At 44.3% G+C, this 26,909-nt stretch overlaps 1 protein-coding gene across 1 annotated transcript in view; it reads left to right on the forward strand.

The window, feature by feature from the left end:
* The window catches only part of brip1 (BRCA1 interacting helicase 1), a 320,064-nt gene that overhangs the window by 282,826 nt on the left and 10,329 nt on the right, over positions 1 to 26,909 (forward strand). Inside the window, exons 20-21 of the mRNA XM_078548234.1 lie at positions 2,462 to 3,445; positions 7,083 to 8,294. Of these exons, the coding sequence (XP_078404360.1) occupies positions 2,462 to 3,445; positions 7,083 to 8,294 (2,196 nt within the window). The remainder of the gene's footprint in view (positions 1 to 2,461; positions 3,446 to 7,082; positions 8,295 to 26,909) is intronic.

Below are 26,909 nucleotides of genomic sequence, written 5' to 3' on the forward strand. Positions count from 1 at the left end.
TTTGTCAGTCATAGAATGGTAGTGATTGTGGGCTGAAGAAGTTTATGTCTCACATCATTTCTGGCTAACTGCTGGAAGATTTTGTATGATGGTGAGATGCTAAATTATTTAAGTGCTTCACATATGACCTGGCTCATTGTTTCAAATTTGAATATTTATTGGGGTCATCAAATTTTACTGCAGAAGAAAGCTGTTCATTCCATCATGCCTGTTCCAATGCTAGTTCACCCAGTGGACCTGTCCATTCTAATGTGATTCCCTGCTTTATTCCCCACTTCCATTAAATATGGTTTCTTTTCTTCAAGTGTGTGTTTAATTCTTTGTTCAATTTCTGTATTGACTAGGTTTCAATACTAATTGAAATATGGAAGGTATTACATTTTTGTAGGGAGAGAATATATCTAACATTCCCCTTTATGCTTGATGGTTTATGTCACCCTTTATTACCAATTCACCAACTGGGGGAATTAATTTCACGGTCTACTTTTTTAAACCTTGTCATTAATTTTGAACAGTTCTGATAGGGTTCTGATGAAAGGTCGCATATCTGAAATGTTAACAATGTTTCTCTCTCCAAAGATGCTGGCAAACCTGCTATTTTCTGTTTTCATTTCGGATTTTCAGCCTCCATGGCATGTGCTCTTGTGTTAGTGTTTAATTCACTGCCACTTCTTTTCCAGGAATGCCACCTTGAATAAGTTCTGCTCTTAGCTCTGACAGAATTTCTGTTTGTCTTTTTTACCTTACCTTGTTCACATTTTATTTCTATTTCCCTCTTGTGCTTGATCAGATATCTTCTCCCTTAGCAACTGTCCCAGACTCCAGCTTATTCCACAACATGTATTCCAACTGAAATTCCATCCTTTGTGTTTCAGATCTACCCAGGATTACAGATATCTCCTGGATATTTAGAATTTCTTGAACTGCTGTTCTCACTGCACCCTCCCCTTTCAGCATTCCAAAGGCATCATTCCCTCCATGACACCCTGGTCCACGCCCCAGTCACCCCATCACTCCCTCCCTTTTTTATGGCACCTTTCCAAGCGCAGGAGAGGCAACATCTGTCCATTTATCTCCTCCCTTCCCATCTTCCAGGGCTCCAAGCATTCTTTGCAAATGAAACAGCGATTTACTTGTACTGCTTTCAATTTAGTATGCTGTATGAGTTGTTCATAATGTGGTCCCCTCTACTTTGGGGAGACCAAACACAGAGTGGATGACTGTTTTGTGGAACACCTCCATGCAGTGTGCAACCATGACCCTTTCGCCTGTCATTTCAATTTCTTATCTTGCTCCTACTCTGACTTTGCTGTCCTTGGCTGCTGTAGTGTTCCAATGAAGCTCAACGCAAGCTCAAGGAGGGTGTCTCATCTTTTGACTGTACATTTTACAGCTTTCTGGACTTGACGTTGAATTCAACAACTTTGGATCATGACCTTAGCCCCCAATTTTGTTTTGTATATTTTTTTGCTGGTTCAGTTTTCACTCGTTTCTTTCTTAATCCATTTACTTTGCATTTGGATGGCTGCTATCCTACCTTTCACACCTCATCTCAGCAAATCTTTTGTTTCTTTATTTGTCCCATCACCACTCCTTTTGGCTTTTCACAATAAAACCTTTTGTCATTTAACCTACCCTATCACAGACCTTCCCTTTTGTTCTTCTTCCCACCCTCCCCTCTTTCACTTGCTCAAAACATATTACATTTCTAACTTTTCTCAGTTCTGATGGAAGGAAGTCTTGTGGTAGCACCCCTACCTCTGGGCCACAAGCTCTGGGTTTAAGTCCAAATTCAGGACTTGATGGCCATGGAAGGTACGTTCAACGTGGCCAGAAAGGTTGATTATTGGCCTGTAAATCCTTTGATGGCAGGCGATAAGAGCGGGAGAGTTTCCTGGTCAGCCATACTGCAGAAGGCAACGGCAAACCACTGCAGTACTTTGCCTAGCATAATCATGGATCAATCCAATGGAAGTCCCTGGTTGCTTATGCCTTCTTAGGGCATGGTAACAGGAGGAGGAGGGTGGAAGGTCACCGACCTGAAATGTTAATTCTGTTTCCCTCTCCATAGTTGCTGCCAAACCTGTTGAGTGTTTCCAGTATTTTCTGCGCTTATTTCAGATTTCTAGCATCCGCATAACTTTGCTTTTGTTTCATCATCTCGTCCTTCGTGTTGTTCAAGTTTAACTTGTTCTTTTGCTGTACCTCTAAAATATCCTTTCTATAGTGTGGTGCCAAAACCTCACCAATTACTTTACAACAATGCACTGGTGAATAATAAACTTCTCTGTACTTAATATGATTCTTGACAGCAATCATAAGTTCGAGCGCTTGATCATGGTTTTATTTCACTTTTTGCAGCATATTTTGTTTAGCTGTGAAAGGCTAATGTTAGCCTCAGTTGTTGGGGTAAAGTTGTGCTGCACTTTATGACTTTTGATAATTATTGCTTGTCTTACAGATAATGAGGAAGCTAATTCTACAACCATAATTGCCAAGACTCCACTCTTCAGAAATGCCAGTATAAAAGAGAAAAAATGTAGAAATGGTGATTCAAAAAACGAGTCAGGATCTATCATGCAGTATTTCAAAAAAAAGCCTCTGACTTCAACACCTACGCGAACAATATCAGCAGAGTCACATTTTCCACCTATTATGTTGGTGCAAGATCATCATTATAAGAACATGATGTGTAATTCTGTTAGACAGACACAACAAAAAACAGAAATAACTACATTTCAGTTTGAGAGCATGTTACAGAAAGATACTACTACATCAATAAATATCAGAGAGGATTTATTGGATACAGTAAAACGTGAGTTACAGGATAATAGAGAAAACCAAACAGCTTATGACAGTGCAGGAAATTCTTATAATAGCTCCATGGTTGTATCACCCTCCTCTGTTGTGGGGTTGCTGAGTGAGGATGAGGCAGAGGTGATGGGAATACCATCCTCAGTTGGCACTGATATGCAGCAGCCGGCAGAGGAGGAAGATGATGTTAAGGAGGATGAGACATGGTTTTTTACCCCTGAGCTTTTTGACAAGGATCCAGAGGAAGAATGTTTAGAAACAGCAAGGGTGGATAATTCACCAGATGTTGCCAAAGCTGATGATATCAGTGGTTTTGCTGCTGCACCTGAGAACAAAGGAGCTGAATTTGTGGGAATGCTTCAAAGTATAAATGGAGGACCCAGCTACTTTGACAAGCTGACAAAACCTAATGAAAATTATATAGCGTACTCAGTTTTTGAACGGAAGGAAGATAATCCCACTAGTTTGTGCTCCAACTTGGTAGCAAAAGACAAATGTGTGCCTAAATTAGCTATACTGATAGATGATAAGGAGGATGCCAGCATAAGACATCAGCACGTTGATGAGCTGGCAAAAACTGACAAAGTAGCGAAGAGCAGAAATCATAGGCTGTCCAGATCTAGAAATAAAGGTACAAATTTAATAACTGACAATGTATGTACACAACACCTAAGTTTCCTTGCAGACAATAACTAACATGAAATGGATATCTGTCCCATTGTATCATGTTGACTCATTCTGATTTAAGAATATGTGTTTATCAATCGAGCCAAGCTAATTAATATAATCTCTTGTTCTGTAAGTTTTCTTTTTAGGTTTTGTTTAAGATGAAGCATATTTATGTTGGGGAATAGAACATACTGTGCAACTTCCAGTCAGATATAGAACGGGGGTGGGGATGGATTCCTCCACTTAGTCCTAGCAATATGCTTCAGTTGCAACCTCTGAAGTATTTTTTCTACTGCACCAGCATTTTAAATTTTTCGTTTCCTACATAATATGCACATCGCTATATAAAAGAGCCAATTAACCCCAAATTCGGTATGATTTAGTGCTATGGGCCAATGCCAGCTATGAACTGAGATTTCCGTAACTCATTTCACATAGCACCTGCGAAGGTACTAAACAAAAGGATTAGGTAATGATGCTGGTAAATCCAAGTCATGTAAGAACAATAGATTTGAATACCTTTAAATGAAAATTAATCAAAGCAGAATTACATTAGGTTCTATTATACTTTTATTACAATGTGTTGTTAGGTCAGTCAATAAGTTGGCATCCCAATGTGCTAAAGACATCTGGTGGCAGTTATATGTAATTGTGCAAAGCACATTTACTGAGAGATTTTATTAATAATGTTCACCTCTGGACTAGAGATTCAGGAATTTGATCTTCAAACAACCATTGACCAAAATAGGAAACCAAAGATTCATTATTATATGCGATTAGGTCAAAAAAAAAATCAAGTAACCGTTATCTTGTACACTACAGTGAATGGAAATATCTTTATGCAATGATAATGTTTGTTCTTAAACAATCGTACCAAATAGCCTTCTAAGATAAAAACTATTGGCAGTGAATATTGAGAATTATTGGCTAGGCAGTAGTTTTGTAGTTACGTATTTGAACAGTTTTTTAGTTAACCCTGCATTGCTGTCAATTTGTGCAATTTCATATGGCACTTTGAGGAAATTCTTTTGCAGAACTGCTGTGATATCGGAGTCTATTGTTCTAGCTGCAATTCTTGAAAGGCTGAGTGTGTTGTCTTGGAAAAACCTACTTTTGTGTCTGCTACTTATTAAATAATTCGATTTTTAAATAATAAAATGTGATAATTAGAAAGCAAAAATCATAGTGAACCCAGCATTGCACCCTGTACCATGCAATCTGGTCCCTTTAGTATCTGTCTTAAAGGCAAAGGAGTAGAAATTCATCATCTGTGGTGGCACAAAACAGATAGTATTGGATTGGCTGACTGATTGCAGTCATTAGAACTAAGCAGTGTGTAATTAGCAGTCAAACCGATGCCTCCCAGTTTACGGCACTGCCAAGACAACTTTCTACCTCACAGAGTGCTACGTGTTCCTATTTCATTGTATAGTTTTGCAAAATAATCTCTCAGCTGTGTTAGGTATAATTTCTGTTAGTGGGTTGGATCTGATTTGTTCCCAATAAGAACATATCTCTGGCTGCACCCAACCTGAAAAGTAGATTGCCAGGATACCAAATAATGAGAGTGTAAAAAGGGATAAGAACCTGCCTATAGAGCATCCTTCTCCTTTAGGAATATAGCTTGGAGATCTGGAAAAGCTGCTTTTCACAATGAAGTAACTGGCACATTTGTATCAGAAGCTGTAAATTTAATTCTGTTTGTAAAACTAAAATGATTAAATTGGTCATTAAAGAAAATTGTTAAACCTATTTTTTAACTATGTGTGAGAATCGTACCTTGTGTTTTTAAAATGTTTATTGATTTAATGTTTCGGTTACTATACTGAATGTAAAAATAGATAAAATTTCCTCAGGAGGGATTTCTTGAGATTAAATTTCATATCTGGAATTCATTGTCTAAATGGCCTGTGTATTATATTTTTGGCTTAGGATATCGTGAAATATGTTAAAAAGTAATCTCCGGATGTAGTAATCATATAGTTAGTGTAATGTGAGGAAAATCTCTTTCGAGTTGGTAGCTCTTCATATTAATAGACATTTGGCAAAGTGACAGTTCTCAGTTGACTTCACTGATTTTTGCTGCATTACCCCTGGAGCAATGATATTAGAACATTTTATGCATCAAATCTCTAGTGATTTGTTTCTTAAGGGCAATGTTCTGCCTTTTAAATTAATTTTTTCTTTTCCTTTTCTTGATTTTCCCACACCATGCAGAAAGCTCATGAAGAAAGTGATATTTCCAAACCCCTCTCCCAATTTTGCTCTGAAACCACCAGGAAGCGTGGGAGATGGGCCCATAGATGACTCTGACTCCAATTTTTCCTTCCTTTCTTTGTAGGAACACCTACCCTCTGTTTGGAACCTCACCATGGCAGCATAGCTAAGATAATGGATTTATTAGGAGTCATGGGGTTGAGCTTAAAGCCCATAGCTCCAAGCTGCAATACATTAAAGCCCCAATAGGCTATTTCACACGCTTTCTATTTAAAATTTCAGCACCCATGAAAAAATGTGTTATACTATTTATAAATATTACTATTGCAGACCATAATATCAAGTTTTGATAAAATTAGTTATTTATACTAATATAAATCTGCCTGGTTATACATGCTACTATGATTTTTGACTACTCCCCACTTTGAAGAAAAAGTGGGAATAAGCAGTAGGCACTTGACTTTAAGACGAACCCGTGCTTTGAATTTACTGTGCTACATTGCAAAAATTGATCAGGAAAACTTTTGATTTATGCTTTCTTGTAATATCATTTATTTTGGTACTTCTGCATGACAAAATTCTGATTTGACTATAATGGGGAAGGAATCTGCTGGAATTTTTTTTAAAGCACATGAGGGTTGGAAGAAAAATTCTGTACTATCCTCCATGATCAAATGAAATTTAAATTTATTTTACTAGACTGAGCTACAGATCTATTAAAACTATTAACACCATAGAACTATACAACATAGAAGGAACCCATTTGGTGAATTGTAAGAGCTGTCACTTAATCTCTCTCCCCAGCCCATAGTCTTGCAAAAAGTTTCCTTTTCAAATGTATGTTCAATTCCTTTTCAAAGTTATTATTGAATCTATTTTCACTACCCTTTCAGGCAGTGCATTTCAGAACACTATAACTCGCTTTTTAAAAAGAAATTCTCTCCACTTTCTTCTGGTTCTCTTACCACATCTTAAAATAGCACTATGTGCCACATGTGTTGCAAATTGAAATGTTACTTTGAAAGTTTATGTAAACTATTTAATACTGTTTGACATTTTGAAGTCTGTAATTTGTATGTAATTTACTAGGTTATAGTGCTTTATTCTGCAGAAAACTGTATTGTGCACGAGCACTTCCGCTCAGCTTTCCCATAGTTTTAAGTTAGATTCAGCATTTTGTTCAGTGTTTTATTTAGTGGATTTTTAATAAGCTGAAATTGCAATCAGTGTTGATACATTGTTCTCTTCATTTGGCTTGTGACAAGATATTAAATAATAAAATCTTCTTAATATTATCTGTTGCACTTAAAATGACGAGAGTTAAGAAATTCATTGCTTAAAGTGACTCATTTATTTTCCATCTTTTTAAATTTCTTTCCTAGGCACTAATACTTCTTCAGCTTTTTCTGGTGGGATAAGCCAAACCATTGCTCCTAACGAAGTTTCTTTGGGTCTATCAAAGCCATGTGTGCAGGAGGGCCAAGGAGACTGTTCAGATCAGCGTATTCATCTAAGAAGTAGAAAAATTGTTGCCAAAAACAATAATGTCAAACAGCCAATACCAAGTGCACTAACTAAGCACGATGATATAGAAGCATTGGATAAGACACCCAGCCAAAAAGACAAAAATGGTCCTGTTAAATGGAGCAATCTGCACAAACAAACCGAAATGAATATATCCGAATGGAGTCATTTGGCAAAGGGGAAGACTATGAAACCCCACAATAGAAAAATTGTTCAGGCAGCAAAAGAAAACTTGTTTGTGGAGGAATTAGTGGAAAGATCCACTTTGAGTGGATCAAGCATGCAAATTAATAATTTGAAGGAAACTCCAGTGAAGAGTAAGTCTATTTTATCTCGTGTAGCTGGTTGCAAGGGACAGAGAAAAATGAGAAGAGAAAGAACAGAAAATACGCCTTCAATTAAACCAAAGTATAGATTGAGAAGTATGTATGTAAATATACTCTCCAAAAGACCCATGCAAAACAAAACACAGATAAAAAAACTAAATTGCATAAATAATGAGAAATGCAGCTTGGTAACCCAGATTGATGGAGTATATGATGCACATCATAGTAAAAAATTCGGCAAAGTACTATTTCCCAAGGAATATAGAAATAAAGTTACAAAATCTTGTGATTCTAAGCCGATTGCCAGAATTCAGTTAAAAAAGAAAAGAGGAAAAAAATGTTTCAGCCTCCACCTCTCTGCTACCTCTTCACAGTTTGAAGAAGAACACAATGGGAAGCCCAAAACAGCCAGCAACAAAGCATCAATTATGCGGTTTGAAATATTAATGCCAGAACAGCATTCTTCCCCATTGGAGATTGCCCAATGCAGTGAAGATAAACTGAAAAGTTCAATTTCAACCTTAAATTCTAAAGATAACAATAGGACAGCTGTCAAGGGGAACAAATATTCAGAACCAGTGGACACACTGCTCCAACTAGAAGAGGATACAAACATAAATGAAATTAATCCAGATTTTAATATAGGTAGTGATGCCCTGGTTTTAAAGAAAGGATCGGAAAATAATTCACCAGCTGCAAAAATCGTAATCTCTGCTGCAAAAATGCTAAAGGCCAGCTCTGAAGGTGAGAAATTTTAACTTCAGGCAGCTATGAATTTGTAATATTGTTCTACATTGTAGATCACTACACTGTTTAAAATACAATATTGGAAGGACTTAAATTTAGAAAATATTTACACTAATCTGCTCAATTTGCTTTCTAATACATTGTAAAATAAAGATATAGGTAACCAGAAGCATAGTTCTAAAAGATATAACAGTTTAAAATGCTAAACTGTAGCCTCCAACCTCTGTCTCATAGTGCAGAGGCATGTATAAGTAGTAAAACATGGTCATATCTTTAGTTATAAATGATGTGGGGCCTGAGCAGATAATGTGTCTTCATTAAGAGCTTGAAATGTACATGCCATATAAGTGGAGTCTTGAAGAATAATGGAGTTTATGTAAGATTATATTTTTATGAACTTATAGATAATTCAAACAATTTTGCAAGGTTAATACAGTACACCAAAAGTCTGTAGGTTAGTGAATGTTGCACTTCAGTTCAAAAAAAGGAAAGGACATAGCATTAAGAGGTAACCATAAACCAGTTAGTTTCACATCAGTGGTGTAAAACTGACAGGGACTAGAATAAGGGATACCAATAAACAATTAGAAAGTAATTGAAAAGATAGATCTTCCTTGAATAATTTTATTGACTTTTTCAAGGAAGTTGTATAGTGTAAAAACAACAGGATCTTGTGGGTGTGATTTTTTTTTTTGTTTTTTTTATTTGTTTATGGAATCTGGATATTGCTGTCAAGGCCAGCAATTATTGCCCAAACTTAATCGCCCTTGAGAAAGGTGGAGGTGATCCACTGAAGTTGTGTTATATAGTAACATCTATAGTGCTGTAAGGTAGGGAATTCCAGGAATTGACCCACTGATGATGAAGGAACAATGATATATTTCCAAGTCAGAATGGCTTGAAAGAGAGCTTGCAGGTGGTGATATTACCATGCACCTGCTGCCCTTGTTCTAAGGTGGTTTCAGATGGTGTTAGAGGTAAAGTGGCAGCATGATAATACTGTCCAAGAGACAGCAAGTAGGAATAGGTAAATATTTCCTTGATTGGCAAACTATCTCTGGTAGTGTGCCTCAAGGGTTTATGTGCTGTGATTTTTTTCCCAGTTTCTTTACAGCCTCGGTCCAAACATGGATAAAAGAGTTGAACTCATGAGTTGAGGTGCGAGTGACTGCCCTTGGCAACAATGCAGCATTAGGGAAGGAGTCCAGGATTTTGACCCAGTGACGTTGAAGGAGTGGGGATATATTTCCAAGTCAGGATGGTGTGCCATGAAGGGGAACTTATGTGGCATCAAGGAACCCTAGCAAAACTGAAGTCAATGGGAATTGGGGAGGGTGGGGGGGTGAAATCTCTCCACTGGTTTCGGGGAGTCACACTGAGCACAAAGGAAAGATTAAAAGCAAAATGCTGTGGATGCTGAAAATCTGAAACAATGCGGTCTCCTCTACATTGGAGAGACCAAACGCAGACTGGGTGACCGCTTTGCGAAACACCTTCAGTCTGTTCTCAAGCATGACCCAAACCGCCCCCTGTCGCTTGCCATTTCAACACACCACCCTGCTGTCATGCCCATATGTCCGACATTGGCCTGCTGCAATGTTCCAGTGAAGCTCAACGCAAACTGGAGGAACAGCACCTCATCTTCCAACTAGGCACTTTACAGCCTGCCGGACTTAACATTGAGTTCAACAACTTCAGATCATGAACTCTTTCCTCCATCCTCACCCCCTTTCCAATCCCCCTTTTTCCAATTATTTATCATTTTTAAAAATATATTTTTCTTTTCCCACCTATTTCCATTATTTTAAAATGTATTTCCATCCATTGTTTCATCTCCACCCTTTAGTCTACTTCGATCCCTTCCCCCCACCCCACCCCCACTAGGGCTATCTGTCACTTGCTCGTCCTGCTTTCCACCCTTAATGTCACCATTAGCACATTCCTTAGCTAACATCACCACCGTCCACACCTCTTTGACCTTTTGTCTATGACATCTTTGGCAATCTCTTCTTTTCCTCCACCTATCACTGCCCTCTATCCAGCTCTACCTGTCCCACCCCCCTCAACCAGCTTATATTTCACCTCATTTCTATATTTCCTCAGTTCTGATGAAGAGTCATACGGACTCAAAACGTTAACTGTATTCCTCTCCGCAGATGCTGTCAGACCTGCTGAGTTTTTCCAGCTATTTTTATTTTTGTTACAAAGGAAGGATTGTTGTGGTTGTTGGAGGTCAGTCATCTCAGCTCCAGGACATCACTGCAGGAGTTCCTCAGGGTATCGTCCTTGGCCCAACCATCTTCAGCTGCTTCATCAATGACCTTCCTCCCGTCATAAGGCCAGAAGCGGGAATGTTCACTGATGATTGCACAATGTTCAGCATCATTCGTGACTCCTCAGACACTGAAGCAGTCTATGTCCAAATGCAGCAAGACCTGGATAATATCCAGGCTTGGGCTGACAAGTGGCTAGTAACATTTCCACCACGCAAGTGTCAGGCAGTGACCATCTCCAACAAGAGAGAGAATCCAACCATCACCTCTTGATGTTCAATGGCACTACCATCACTGAATCCCCCACGATCAACATCCTAGGGGTTACCATTGACCAGAAACTGAACTGGACTAGCCACATTAATGCTGTGGCTACAAGAACAGGTCAGAGGCTAGGAATAGTGTTAACGAGTAACCCACCTCCTGACTCCCCAAAATCTGTCCACTATACACAAGGCACAAGTCAGGATTGTGATGGAATACTCCCCACTTGCCTGGATGAGTGCAGCTCCCACAACACTCAAGAAGCTTGACACCATCCAGCCCGCTTGATTGGTACCACATCCACAAACATTCATTCCCTCCACCACTGACGCACAATAGCAGCAGTGTATACCATCTACAAGATGCACTGCAGGAATCCACCAAGGCTCCTTTGACAGCACCTTCCAAACCCACTATCATCTAGTAGGACAAGGGCAGCAGATAGATGGGAAAACCACCACCTAGAAGTTCCCCTCCAAGTCACTCACCATCCTGACTTGGAACTATATTGCAGTTCCTTCACTGTCGCTGGGTCAAAATCCTGGAACTTCCTTACAGCACTGTGGGTGTACCCACACCACATGGACAGCAGCGGTTCAAGAAGGCAGTTCTTCTCAAGGGCAACTAGGGATGGGCAATAAATGCTGGCCCAGCCAGCAAAGCCCACATCCCATGAATGAATTAAAAAAAAATGGAGGGGTGGTAGGAGGCCCAATAGTGTGATCAGAGGCCTTGTGTGGTAGGCCATTGGGTGGTGGTGCCCAATCACAAAAGTTCCTCAAGCAGGCATCTTTTTTCAAAAAATTAATTTGTGGAATTTGAACATCATAGATGAGGCTAACATTTATTGCCTACCCCTAACTGCACGTGAGAAAGTGGTGCATGGCCACCTTCTTGAACCACTACAGTCCATGTGGTGTAGGCCCACCCATAGTGCTGTTAGGGAAGATGTTGCAGGATTTTGACGCAGTGACATTGAAGGGGTGGGGATATATTTCCAAGTCAGGATTGTGTGTGCTTTGAAGGGGAGCTTGAAGGTAGTGTTCCCATGTATCTGCTGCCCTTGTCCTTCCAGGTGGTAGAGGTCATATATTTGGAAGCTGTTGTTGAAGGAGCCTTGGTGAGTTTCTGCAGTGCATCTTTTAGAGGATATACACTGCAGCCACTGTGCATCGGTAGTGTGGGGTGGTGAGTGTTTAAGGTGATGGATGGGGTGCCAATCAAGCACGCTGCTTTGTCCTAGGTGCTGTCAAGCTTCTTAAGTGTTGTTGGACCTGTATTCATCCAGGCAAGTGGAGAGTATTCCATCACACTCTTGACTTGTACCTTGTTGATGGCGGGCAGGCTTTGGGGAGTTAGGAGGTGAGTTACTCGCCGCAGAATTCCGAGCTTCTGACCTACTCTTGTAGCCACAGTATTTATATGGCTGGTCCGGTTAGATTTTTGGTCAACTGCAAGCCCCTAGGATGTTGATGGTGGGGGATTCGGTGATGGTAATGTCATGGGGAGATAGTTAGATTCTCCCTTGGAGATGGCCATTGCCTGACACTTGTGTAGCATGAATGTTACTCGCCACCTATCAACCCAAGACTGGGCGTTGTTCAGGTCTTGCTGCATGTGGGCACAAACTGCTTCAGTATCTGAGGAGTTGTGACTGACACTGAATTCCCTGCAACCATCAGCAAACATCCCCACTTCTGACCTTATGATTGTGTTAGGTATGACTCCAACCAGCGGAGAGTTTTCCCCCTGATTCCCATTTACTCCAGCTTTGCTAGGGCTCCTTGATGCCACACTCAGGCCCCCAATTATACCCCATCAAAAGGCTTTCAATCCTCCACACCCTTTGATTCTCCCCCAACCCCCTCATAGAACTCCAATAATCCCCTCACGAGGATCAGCAGCCTACACAATCAATCCCCGCCACCGTCCCAATTGAAGTCCCTCTGATTGACCTCCCAAACAAAAGCCCTCCAATTGACACCCCCTCCTTCCCCCATACCTAGATCAACAGCCTCCACCCCAATTCCCACCTCACAGCCAGTCAACCTGGCTGGCCTCTGGGTGGGGAATTGATCGGTAAAGTCGCTGACGCACTTTGACATTAATACTCCACATCCTGTAGGGCAATCATAAATTGCAGATGCCCCAGACTTTCTGGCTGACCCGAACCCTGCATCAAGTAAATAAAAACTCCTCCCCACACCCCACCACCACCATGGAATCAACTTCCACATGTATGCTGATGACACTCAGCTCTAGCTCTCCATCGTATCTTTGGACCGCTCCATTGCCTCTGTGTTTTTCATACTGCTCGCCTGACATTCAGTCTCGATTAGCTGCGATTTCCTTCTGTTTAACATCAGGAAGACTAAAGTCATCATCTTCAGCCCCAGCCACAAACTCTACGGGCGGAATTTTCCAAACCCGCCGGCAGCGGGAGATAGGTAGCGTGTCCAATTCATGGCGGGACCCACTTCATGGCGGCATGAAGGCAGGTTGCAACCTTCCACTCAGCCCGCCAATGGCGGGTCGCGTTTCCCACCATCACTCAGCAGGGAGCTAATTGTAATATATTAGCATATCATTAAAAGGCCATCCCGCCAGGCTCTTGGAGCCCTGCCATATCATCTGTCCACATCAGTGGGAAAGCACGCCGACGTGTTTCACAACAGCATGCAGGCGACGTGCACTTGGTGGCCTTCACTTTGGGGGAACTGAGGTGAATGAGCAGCAGCATTCTCCACAACTCGCCTGTTGTTTACAGGCCTCGGGGGCAGGGAAACTGATGCCTGGCCCCACAAGCGACTCCTGAGGGTTGGAGATGTCTGGGGGCAAGTGCTAGCCAGCCTCAGAGACCACTGCTGAGGGTTGGAGGTGTCTAGGGGCAAGTGCTGACCAGCCTTTGAGCCCACTTCTGATGGGTAGGGAGTATTTGGGGGCAAGCAAGTGTTGGCCAGCCTTGGAGACCACTGCTGAGAGGTGAGAGGTGTCTGGGGGCAAGTGCTGGCCAGCCTCGAAGGCGACTGCTGAGGGGTGAGAAGTGTCTGGGGGCAAGTGCTGGCCAGCCTCGGAGGCGACTGCTGAGGGGTGAGAAGTGTCTGGGGGCAAGTGCTGGCCAGCCTCGGAGGCGACTGCTGAGGGCGGTGGGGTGGTGGGGGATAAATGCTGCCCTGGCGCTGCATCCTGCGCACAGGCAATCGAGGTGGGGGACAGGGTAAGCAAGGGAAGTGGCCACACATTAAGGGCACCTGTATAAACTGACAACGCCTTTGCAACTAAGACAGATCAGGCACAGAAACACGGATATGACTGGGGTCAGGCTCCTGGTCTGCCTGCCATACAAGCATTGCAGAGGCACCAAAGGGCCACCAAGCGCTCCATACCTTATCCCCCCAGCATAGAATTTGAGCTCGTCACCACTTTATTGGACTGCGGAGCAGTTGGACTGTCCAATCTCCTTGCCAACGCTGGCCATGTGGCAGTCACTGCTGGAGGCACTCACAGCCCCTTGCAACCTCAGCAGACATGGGGGACACTGACACCAGTGTCCCCTATGCCGCAGGTTGACAGGGCAGCCATGCAGCGCATTCATCTCTGGCCATTCGAGAGATGACCAGCACTCTCCGGGAAGCATTAGGGGGCAGTCACACAGGGCCAGGAAAGGTGCTAATTACCACCATGATAACCACGTCTCTCTTTCATGCTGCAGAAGGATCACATTAGGATCATGGATCCTGGTGACCTAGCTGTATGCCTCATGGTCTACAGAGATCGTAGAAAACGGAGGAGAGAGCGACTGAGGCACCTGGCCGTGCTAAAGGCAGGAGCAGCAACCTAATGAAGAAGGGGCAGCAGGGGCTCCTGCACACGCTGCCCAGGAGCAACAGCAAGCCATGGATGGTCGGCGCCTAGCGACACCCAGGGTCCACAGACACCACCTGGAATTCCTGCAGATGACTGAGAACCAGTGTTGCCGACGACTGCGCATGTCTAGGGACTTGGTGGCTCACATCTGCCACTTACTGCAGGACCTGGTGCCAAGGGGACATGGAGAGCATCCACTGCCAGTGGCTGTGAAAGTGACCGCGGCGCTCAAATTCTATGCCACTTTCACAATCCGCCACCCACAAATACATCCATGAGGTCACGGATGCCATCTTCTCCATGGCACACAACTTTGTGCATTTCGCTCAAGACCGGGACAGCCAGGTTGCAAGGGCCATTGGATTCGCCCTGATCTTGGGATTCCCATAGGTGCAGGGTGCGATTGACTGCACTCATGGCGCTCAGGTCTCCATCGCTACACTCAGTGGACTTCATCAACCACAAGGGCTTCCACTCACTGAACGTGCAGCTGGTATGCGACCACCAGAAACGCATCCTGCAGGTATGCGCATGGTTTCCAGGGAGTGTGCACGATGCCTACATCCTGAGTCGCTCGCAGATCTCTGCAGTCTTCCAGGGTCCACAGATGCTGCAGGGTTGGCTCCTTGAGGACAAGGGCTATCCGCAGAGGCCGTGGCTGATGACACCCGTGCGGCGGCCTCAGACTGCAGCAGAGCGGCGCTATAATGAGGCTCATGCAGCAGCTCGCATTTTGGTGGAGCAGACCATTGGGATGCTGAAGATGCAGTTCCGGTGCCTGGACTGGTCAGGTGGAGCCCTGCAATACAGTCTGCAGAGGGTGGCATGCATCGTCATCATCTGCTGCACCCTTTACAACCAGGCACTGCAATGGGGTGAGGAGCTGGCTGAGGAGGAGATGGAGGAGTTGCATGTCTCCTCCGATGAGGAGGATGTTGATGGGGATGATGGTGAGGAGACCCTTGGTGGTGAAAGCGAAGGGGATGAGGCTTTCACACTGGCTAGATGAGGCAGGCGCACGCAGGAGGCCTCATAGCTGCCAGATTTGTGGAGGATGATGACGACATGTAGTGATGTGTCCCCGTAGATCCTCACATCGCAGTTGTGAATGTTTGATTCCAGTCTGGCTTATCTCAGCGCCAGTACCCTCTGTGAGAATGCTCTTGTCATGGAGATGCAGTGGAGGCCCTAATAGTCACTTGATTGCAGGGGGATGATGACAACATGCAGTGAGACACTCTATAGATCTTCACATAGCCTCTGAGAATGTCTGACTCCTGTCTGGCCGAGGGCAGCCCGCTTGCGCTCCATGATCGGGGCCATCATAGAGATGCAGCCATGAAACTTTAGGTACATCTGATGCTGTGTCCGCCTTCAGCACCTCAGCCCTTCAGGAGCTGGTGCACAGCATCACTGGTCGCGGATGCTGGTGTGGTGGGGACCAGCCCCACCTTAAAGGTGCTGAGAGCACACAGAGTATGAGACAACTCTGTGGTGCCTGCCCACTACATTCTGGCAGCAATGACAAGCACTGCCGAGGTGCAGGCATCTGTAACGTTTCCAGGGAATGAGAGGCTGGACCATCACTGTGGTCTGAAGTCCGCACAGAGCACAGGGACGAGGCCCTGGACTGAGACACCTGCCTTTTGACTTGTGCAGAAAGGTTTCACATCTGAGTGACAAGAACACTGCTCATCAGAACAAGGGGCCATAGGCAGGGTGACATTCTTAGGAATTTATTGACAACAGTGAACAGTATTTACAAGTGATCAACACCTGTGGCCAGGCTGTGCAACTACTTTTACCTAATTTTCCTAACCCTGTCGCTACATCTTGGTGCTCCCCGGACATCTACAGCAGAGGTGGAAGCAGCCTGCTGATTGTGACGCCCTGTCTGTGATAACTCTGGACAGCTGAGACTTGGAGGGCCCCGGCCTGCTTTCGGGTTCCTGCTGAGTAGCAGGCGCACCCTCCTCGGCCTGTGAAGCTGGATCTGAGTTGGTCACAGGAAGTGGGGGGAGTCAGATGGGCCGGTCACTCCCAGAGTCACCTGGGTGGATGGCCCCAGAGCGTGTTCCTGCTGATCTTCCTCACTAAACGTGCCTGAGGGCCCTTGGCTGACTCCGTGAACGGAAGGGGTAGCTGGAGTGAGATCAGCACCCTCTCACGTACACACTGCTAGAAGCCAACTATGGCATCAGCGATGGAGTTAAGCCCATGCGGCAGTGCAGGAGCAACCCCCTGGATCAAGGTCCCCATTGCGGCCGCCATCCTGCCAGTGTTGACCTCAGTGCGTTGCAATGCCGGCGCCATCATCTCAGCCTGAAGACAGACGGACTCCTCCATCGTGCCTTGCAATCTGAGGAGTGCAGTGGACATCCCTTCCTGTTGTTCCCTAGCTTGCCTTTGCAGCTCCAGCAACTGTGACTTGACCGAGCCCAGAGGCTAGTCATCTCACTCAGACTCAGCAACATTCTGGCCTCCAGCAGTCCTCCGAGTGCTGAAGACCTGGGAAGTCCCTGCCTCCGCCTGCTGTGGATCAGAAAGTGTGATGTGCTCACCAGATTGTGATCCCGCGGCTACTCTAAAGCTAGGTACCACTGAGGTGTGTCCCTCTGCGCTGGTGGAGGGTGTGGGTGAGCGCTGTGAAGGGACTTCAGGGAGGGTGCCTTCAGATTCCTCTTCAGAGGTTTCTTCGGTGCTTGATTTGAGGCCCTGGGTCATGGACTCTGTCAGCTGTTTGGCGGATGTGCCTGCGAAAGCAAGGGGAGATAATTAGTGCATGGCAGTGGCCTGTGAAAGAGAACACATGACTCACGGCATGGTTGCCTGATGGATGTTCCACTGCTGGATCCTCACTTGGTAGAGCAGCGCTGACCTCGCCGTCAGCATAGGACTGATCCCGGTCATTGCCGGCCAGCTGGATGGCTTTGTTTTCGAATTCTGTCAGAACTTTGATTTCCGGCACCCCCCCACCTGTCTGTGACCTTTCCCTCCCTGTTGTGAACCATTTTGCCCTGCATGGATAGAGATGGGGAGAGAGTATCAGGACGCCTGCCAGGCCAGATGATAAATATGCCTGGCCTGTGTTGGTGGTGAGTAGTCCCATGGACGGGATGAGGACAATGACAGTTTGTGTGAAAGAGTGAATGGTAATGTCCCTTGCGCTGGCAGTGACTGAGGGCCCTGTGGAAGTGTGATGGGTTTGTGAGTGTGTGAGTTGGGAGTGATGAAAAGAGTGTCTTACCCAGGTGTGACGGAGGAGATCATTCATCCTTATGCAGCACTGGGTGGCTGTCCTCCTCTGCAGGGCGTTTGCGCTGACCACCGCTGCCAAGCCAGGTTGGCGACATTGCTACCCATCCTGCGGCCAGAACGGCTGTAGAATACATCCCGACGAGCCTCCACGGCATCCAATAGTCATTCGAAGGACTCGTTGTTGAAGCGGGGAGCTGCAGTCTTTTTGCCTTTGCTGGCCATGTCTCCCAGGCAGAGGTGGTGAGCTGGAGGCAATGAGTGCTTTGCTGGCGACTGCCATTTAAAGATGGTGGCCGACGTGATGCAACAGCAGGGTGATGGTGAGTGGGCGAATGAGAGCCCCACTGCCATGGAAACGGCGTGTTTCGCGGGAGTGAATATATAATGAGACGGGCTTGGGAAGATACAGCATGAAAGCCCACCATTTTTGTCGGCGGGTTGGACTCCATTTTACCTGACTGCTACCACACTTAGTGCAATTCTGAGAAAATTCCACCCTACATCTTTGCCTCCATCTCTGGTTAAACCAGACTGTTCTTAACCTCAAAGTCCAATTTGACCCTGAATTGAGCTGAACCCAAATTCTCTCCATCAGAAAGACCACTTATTTCAACTTCTAACATCTCGCACCTCTGCCCCTGCTTCAATTATCTGCCACTGAAACTCTTAACCAAGCCTTGATCACCCCATGCTAGACTATTGCAATGCACACCTCGCATCCTGCATCACCAGTACAGTAGCTCACCCAAAACTCTGCTGCCTGTATCCTATCCAGCACCAAGCCCGTTCCCATATTGCTAGCCCAATTTGGCTCCCGCATTGCCTCAAATTTTAAGTTGTTATCCATCTATTTAAATCCCTTCACACCCTTGCCCTCTGCTATCTCTATAACTTCTCCAGCCTTAGAAATTCCCAGAACTCTGTTCTTCCAACTGTGATCTCCTGAGCAACATCCCCACCCCACCTCACTGTTTATGCCTCTACCTTTGGCCATCTAAGTGACATGAATTTCCTTTCTAGACCCCTTAGTCACTTCATCCCTCCTCCTTTAACAGTCATTAAAGCCAATCTTTTTGACCAAGCTCTTGTTCAACCTGCCTGATATTTTCTTTTTGGCATTTTCTGATTATGCCTGTGCAAAGCCCTTGAGATGCTTTATTGCATCAAAGGTGCTACATAATTTGTTCTTTTGAATTTTTAAAGTGTTGGGTGGGGTGCCACTCTAGCGGGCTGCTTTCTCTTGATTGGTGTCGAGCTTCTTGAGTGTTGTTGAAGTTGCATTCATTCACACACTCCTGACTTGTACTTTGTAGATGGTGAACAGATTTTGGAGAGTCAGGAGGTGAGTTACTCTTCACATAATTCCAAGCCTCTGACCTGCTCTTGTTGCCACTATTTATATGGCTGATCCTGTTAAGTTTCTGGCCAACGGTAACTCCCCCAGGATGTTGATGGTGGGGAATTCAGCAATGGGGATACCATTGAACATTGATGGTTAGATTCTCTTTTGTTGGAAATGGCCATTGCCTGGCACTTGTGTGGCGCGAATGTTGTTTGATAGTTATCAGCCCAAGCCTGAATGTTGTCCAGGTCTTTCTGCATGTGAGCACAGATGTCTTCCGTATCTGAGGAATTGCAAGAAGCACTGAATACTGTGCAGCCATCAGCAAACATCCCCACTTCTGACCTCATGTTGAAGGGAAGGTAATTGATGTAGCAGCTGAAGATGGCTGGGCCAAAGACACTATCTATCCTAAGGAGCATCAACAATGTCTTGGGGCTAATTGATTCACCTCCAACAAACACAACCATCTTTGTGTTAGGTATGACTCCAATCAGTGAAGATTTTTCCTCCTGATTCCCATTGACTTCAATTTTGTTAAGACTTCTTGAAGCCACACTCTGTCAAATAAGACCATAATACCATTTGGCCCATCGAGTCTGCTCTGCCAGTCAATGAGATCATGGCTGATTTGATAATCCTCAATTCCACTTTCCTGCCTTTTCCCCATAACCCTTGATTCCCTTACTGATTAAAAATGTGTCTATCTTAATATACTTAATGACCCAGCCTCTACAGCCCTCTGCGGTAAAGAATTCCATAGATTCACTACCTTCTGAGAAAGGAAATTCCTCCTCATCTCTGTCTTAAATGGGTGACCGCTTGCTCTGAGATTATACCCTCTGGTCCTAGACTCTCCCGCAAGGGGAAACACCCTATCAGCATCTACCCGGTCAAGCCCCCTAAGAATCTTATATGTTTCAATAAGGTTGCTTCTCATTCTCCTAAACTCCAATGAGCACAGGCCCAACCAACTCAACCTCTCCTCGTAAGAAAATCCCTCCGTACTTGGGATTAACCTCGTGAACCTTCTCTGGACTGCCTCCAATGCCAGTATATCTTTCTTGAGATAAGGAGACCAAAATTGTTCACAGTGTTCTAGGTGTGGTCTAACCTAGTGTCTTGTATAGTTTTAGCAAGACTAACCTATTTTTACACTCCATTCCCTTTGAAATAAAGGCCAATATTCCATTTGCCATCCCTATTACCTGCTGAACTTGTATGCCAGCTTTTTGTGATTCTGACACAAGAACCCCCAAATCCCTCTATGCTTCAGCTTTCTGCATTCTTTCTCCATTTAAATAATATTCAGCTCCTCTATTCTTCCTGCCAAAGTGCATAACCTCACATTTTCCCACATTATATTCCATCTGCCAAGCTTTTGCCCACTCACTTAACCTATCTATATCCCTCTGTAGGCTCTTTGTGTCACCCTCACCACTTGCCTTCCCACCTATGTTTGTGTCATCCGCAAAATTGCCGATAGTACACCCACTTCCCACATCCAAGTCATTAATATATATTGTAAATAATTGTGGCCCCAGCCCTGATCCCTGTGGCACTCCACTAGTTACAGGTTGCTATCCTGAAAATGCCTCCTTATCCCAACTCTGTGTCTTCTACTAGTTAGCCAATCCTCTATCCGTGCTAATATACTACCCTCAACACCATGGGATGTTATCTTATTAAGTAGCCTTATGTACGGTATCTTATCGAATGCCTTTTAGCAAACCAAATATATTATATCTACTGGTTCCCCTTTATCTGCTTGTTACCTCAAAGAATTCCAATAAATTTGTCAGGTGTGACTTCCCCTTCAAGAAGCCATGCTGACTCTGCTTGATTATATTATGTATTTCTAAATGCCCTGCTATTACTTTCTTTATAATAGGTTCTAACATTTTCCCGATGACAGATGTTAAGCTAACTGACCTATAGTTAGCTGTTTTTTGTTTCCCTCCCTTTTTGAATAAGGCATTACATTGGCAGTTTTCCAATCCTCTGGGACTTTTCCAGAACCTAAGTATTCTTGGAAGATTACTACCAGTGCATCCACTATCCCTGTAGTTATTTCCTTAAATATCCTAGGATGCAACCCAGGGGACTTAGCCCCATTAGTTTCCCAAGTACGTTTCCTGTAGTGATAGTTATTGTATTTATTTCCTCCTCCCTCTCTCCCCCCCGCCCACCCCCTCTTTTGGCCCTTGATTATTTAGTACTTTTGGAATGGAATTAGTGTCTTCTACAGTGAAGACTGAAGAAAAGAATTTATTTAACTCCTCTATCATTTCCTGGTTCCCCATTATTATTTCCCCAGCCTCATTCTCTAAGGAGTTTATGTGCACTTTGGCCTCTCTTCCTTTTTATATATTTAAAGAAGCTCCTACTGTCTGTTTTATATTACTTGCAAGTTTACCTTCAAAGTTTATTTTCCCCCTCTTTATTATTTTTTTTGTTCATCTTTTGTTGGTTTTTAAAAGTTTCCCAATCCTCTAGCTTACCACTTATATTTTCCACATTGTATGTATTTCCTTTCAATTTGATATTGTCCTTAACTTCTATGGTTGGTTTATCCTCTTCCTATAAACCTTCCTCCTCACTGGGATATATATTCGCTGTGAATCATCAACTATTTTCTTTAACGCCTGCCATTGTTCATCAACTGTCTTTCCTGCTAAACTCCTTTCCCAGTCCACTCCAGCCAACTCTGCCCTCATACCTTTGTAATTGCCCTTATTTAAGTTTAGCACAGTTGTTTCCGACAAAAGTTTCTCACTCTCAAATTGAATGCTAAATTCTATCATGTTATGGCCACTGTTCCTAGAGGATCTTTTATTCTGAGATCATTTATTAAACCTGCTTCATTACACATTACCAGATCCAAAATAGCCTGATCCCTGGTTGGATCCACAACATATTGTCCTAGGAAACTGTCCTGAATACACCCTATGAATTCTTGCTCGTGGCTACCTCTGCCAATTTGATTTTCCCAATCTACATAAAGATTAAAGTCACCCATAATTAATGTCTTTTCTGCATTTTTTACATGCCCTCAGTATCTCCTGATTTATTCTCTGTCCTACAGTTTAGCTACTGTATGGGGACCTATAGGCTATTCCAGCCAGTGTCTGCTTCCCCTTGTTATTTCTTACCTCCACCAATATGGATTTTATATCTTCTGATCCAAGATAATTTCTTTCTGTTGTACTTTTCCATCTTATACTAACAGAGCTACCCCACCACCCTTTCCTTCCTGCCTGTCTTTTCAAAAAGTCACATACCCCAGAATTTTTCCGTTGGCGAGTTAGGGGCAGGGCCCCCTCGCCAAAGCGAAAATGACGCAGGATGACGTTGGGTGGAACCCCCGACGTCATCCCGCGCCATTTAAATAGGAAGGCGGGCGGACAGCCAAATCAGCAGTCCGCCCGCTGACCCATCAATGGCCAATTGAGGCCATCGACAGGACAATTAAGACAATTAAAGGCCCTTCCCATCCAACCTTAAGGCTGGCGGGCAGGCCAGGAGCCCCAGCGGGCTTCTGAAAAAACATGTCTGTTTTTAAAAAGTTTATTAAAGTTTAAGTCATATTTATTAACATGTCCCATCTCGTGTGACATTGTCACATGAGGGGGACATATTAATAATTTTTTTACTACTCTATTTTTAAACTTTGAAGCACTGTCAGTGATCTCCCTGAGACAGCACTTAGGCTCAGGGAGCAGTGCGCTCTTTCACGCACATGTGTGAAAAAGTGCACTTTGACAGTTGGGGAATCCCTCCCCGCACAGGAAGCACATAGCACTTCCTGTCGGGTGGCCCGTGCATTCAAATTGGCAGCGGGGCCTGTTTCGGCGGCGGAGTTCGGCTGCACACCCGCCACCGAGCCGGTGGGGCCCGCCTACCTATCTGCCCTAAATTCTGCCCTTAGTTCCCAACTTTGATCCCCTTGTAACCATGTCTCTGTGGTGGCTATAAAAGCATACCAATTAACCTGTATTTGTGCCGTTAATTCATTAATTTTGTTCCAGAAACTACATGTATTTAAGTAAAGAGCCATTAATTTTGCCTTTTTACCATTTTTCCCCCTTTGACCCTATTTGCTGCTGTTTTATATGTTTGTACACTCTGTCCCTTCCTGTCACACTGTGGACATCATTACCTAAATAGCTGCCCTGCAATTCTGCCATATCCTTTCACTTTGTCAGCCTACGTATCCTCTCTCCAGAACCCTTTTTTCCTCCCCACCCCCTCTATTTAGTTTTAAAGCCCTCTCTACAGCCCTAGTTATTCGATTCGCCAGGACACTGGTCACAGCATAGTTCAAGCGAAGCCCGTTCTACCAGAACAGCTCCCTTCTACCCCAGCACTGGTGCCAGTGCCCCATGAACTGAAACCCATTCCTCCCACACCAATCATTGAGCCACGCATTTAACTCCTTGACTTTATTTACCCTATGTCAGTTTGCCCATGGCTCAGGTAGTAATCCCAAGATTGGAAGTTCTGCTTTTTAATTTAGCTCCTAACCAGCTTGATGCTGCCTTGATATCTAGGGCAGTCACTGTGACATCACCTCTGGAATTCTGCTCTTTGCCCATGTTTGGACCAAGGCTGCAATGAGGTCTGGAGATGAGTGGCCCTGGTGGAAACCAAACTGAGAATCGGTGAGCAGGTTATTGTTGAGTAAATGCCCCTTGTTAGCACTTGAAATTACACCTTCCATCACTTTGCAGATGATTGAATGGAGATTGATGGGGTGGTAATTGGCCATATTGAATTTGTCCTGCTTTTTGTGAATAGGACATAAGACAATTTTCTACATTGTCGGGTAGATGTCAGTGTTACAGTTGTACCAAAACAGCTTGGCTCAGGGCACAGCTGGTTCTGAAGCACAAGTCTTCAATACTACAGCAGGGATGTTATCAGGACCCCTAGCCTTTGTTGTATCCAGTGCCTTCAGCCATTTGTTGATATCAGATGGAGTGGCTTGAATTGGCTGAAGACCGGCATTTGTGATACTAGGGACCTCAGAATGAGGCTGAAATGGATCATCCTCACAGCGCTTTCGGCTGAAGATGGCTGCAAATGTTTTAGCTTTGTCATTTGCACTGCCATGCTGGCACCTCCATCATTGTGGATGGGGATGTTTGAGGAGTCTCCTCCTCCCGTAGGAAATAGCAATAGGAGTAGACCATTCATCCCCTTGAGCCTGCTCCGCCATTTAACTAGATCGTGGCTGATATTCTGCCATTTTCCTGCACTAAGCTCAAGTCTCTTGATGTCTTTAAAATCTATCGATCTTTGTCTTGAATATGCTCACCACTGGATGTGGCAGGACTGCAGAGCTTTGATCTGATCCGCTTGTTGTGGGATCACTTAGCTCTGTCTAGCGCACGCTGCTTTTGCTGTTTATTATGCGTGTAATCTAAGCACCTTATTTTTCAGTATGCCTGATACTGCTCCTGGCATGCACTCCTATGCTCCTAGTTGAATGAGGGTTGACTATCTGGTCCTGATGGTAATGGTAGAGTGAGACATATGCTGGACCAGGAGGTTACCCATTGAGGTTTAATACTATATTCTGCTGCTGCTGATGGCCCACAGTGCCTCATGGATGCCCAGTTTTGAGCTGCTAGATCTGTTCTGAATCTATCCCATTTAGCATAGTGCTAATGCCACACAACATGTTGGAGGGTGTCCTCAGTGTGAAGACAGGACTTGGTCTCCACAAGTATCATGTGGTGGTCACTCCCACCAACACTGTCATGGACAGATTTATCTGCGACATGTAGATTGATGAGAACGAGGTCAAGTACATTCTTTTACTAACTGCTGTAGGCCCAGCCTGGCAGATATTTCCTTCAGGACTCAGCCTGCCCAGTCAGTAGTGGTGATACTGAGCCACTTGGCGATGGACATTGAAGTCTGTCTTTGCTATCCTTAGTGCTTCTTCTAAATGGTGTTCAACATGGAGGAATACTGATTCATCAGCTGATGGAGGTGGTAATACAGCAGGAGGTTCCTTGCCCATGTTTAACTTGATGCCATGAGACTTCTTGGGTTGAGAGTCAATGTTGAGGACTCTATACCACTGTGCTGCCTCCTCTGGTGGGCCTATCCTGATTGTGAGACAGGACATACGCAGGGATGGTGAAGAAGAAGTTAATGGGACATTAACTGTAAGATGTAATTCGGTGAGTGTATGTCAGACTTGCTTGGGTCAGTTCTCCCAATTTTGGCACAAGTCCCCAGATGTTAGTGGGGAACTGTGAATGCACTTATGCCCTAAATGCTCCAAGTCCTCGCCTTAATGGAGATGCCAGGTTCCCCAACACATGGGAAACCTGGCCAACAACAGTCAAGTTGAAAACCTGAGCAACACTGAGGCTCGTGGCCTCATTATCATATTTAAAGTCCCAACCCATTCCCTTGGAGTGAGTTGCTCATTCATCCACCTACTATCCTCAGTTAAAGCCAGGAATGGGAACGTTTAGGTTAGGAAACAGTCTTAACCACACATTTCTCTCCCCACATACCCCCACCCACCTGATCCTATCCACCCGTTTTCTTAAGCCCTTCTTTTAGGTTCAATTTCTTTCCATGTTTTCTAGTTGGAGAGATCTAATGAAATGGGCATGAAAGAAGAAGATAGCCACACTGGTGGCCTGAAGCTAGCATCAAGAGACCAGAACCAGCTACGCATTCAGACCTTACTTGACTGTAGTCAGCATGCTATGGACACTCCACCTTGGTTACCAAACTTAAGCGAGTGAGTGCTGGCCAGAAATGAGTCACAGTATTCTTACTCCCTCTGGCAGAGCAAAATTGGCTAGGCACCCTCCACCCAAATTGTGGGGAGGCCACCAACAGTGCCTTTAAACAATGCTGGACAATCACTGACCCCAGGTACAGATGGGCGAAACATGTGGGTGGCAGTCCACCCTTTTGCACTTTAAAATTATAGTTGAGATGTTATAACAGGCGTAAAACCCCAATTTGCATATATAAGCAGTTTACCAGATGAAATGGGCAGTTGTGTGGCTTGCCCATCTAAAGACATGCCTGAAAATTACATTATGTAAGCATGAATGATAGAAGTTGCCCTCTTGCAGTTTTCAATTCTTGAGTGCCAATTGGTTCAGGTGAGAAATGGAAGTTAAAATTTGCCCTTACATCTCTCACGTCTTCCAACTACCTATTTTGTAACTTGTGTCCCTGGTGATCCAGTTTTGGATCAATGCCTAGGTAATTTCTGTAAATGGATTGTTATCCTTTCATATTTAAGATTACTTCAGTAGCAGAATTTGTGGAACAGAGGGTTAATTATATAACTTCTACCTCGATTAGATAAAGTGTTGTCTTTTGCTATGCTCCCACGGTCCACCTGGGTGGAAATGTTGCACGTGGATTGATGTTTTTAACAGATATTCTACCTTATTTACAAGATCAAGTAGAGCTATGGAATATTGAGTATAAGAGAATTAAAGAATTGCAAGAATAAGCCAGAACTTCCAAGCAGTGGCAATCACAGTCGTTTTTATTTGCACTGGAATGGAGCTGCACATTTCTCGCCCAGCCTTCCTTCTCAGGCCAGGTGAGAAAAGTGCAGTG

This window comes from Cetorhinus maximus, chromosome 9, assembly GCF_964194155.1.
Source record: "Cetorhinus maximus chromosome 9, sCetMax3.hap1.1, whole genome shotgun sequence".
NCBI lineage: Eukaryota > Metazoa > Chordata > Chondrichthyes > Lamniformes > Cetorhinidae > Cetorhinus > Cetorhinus maximus.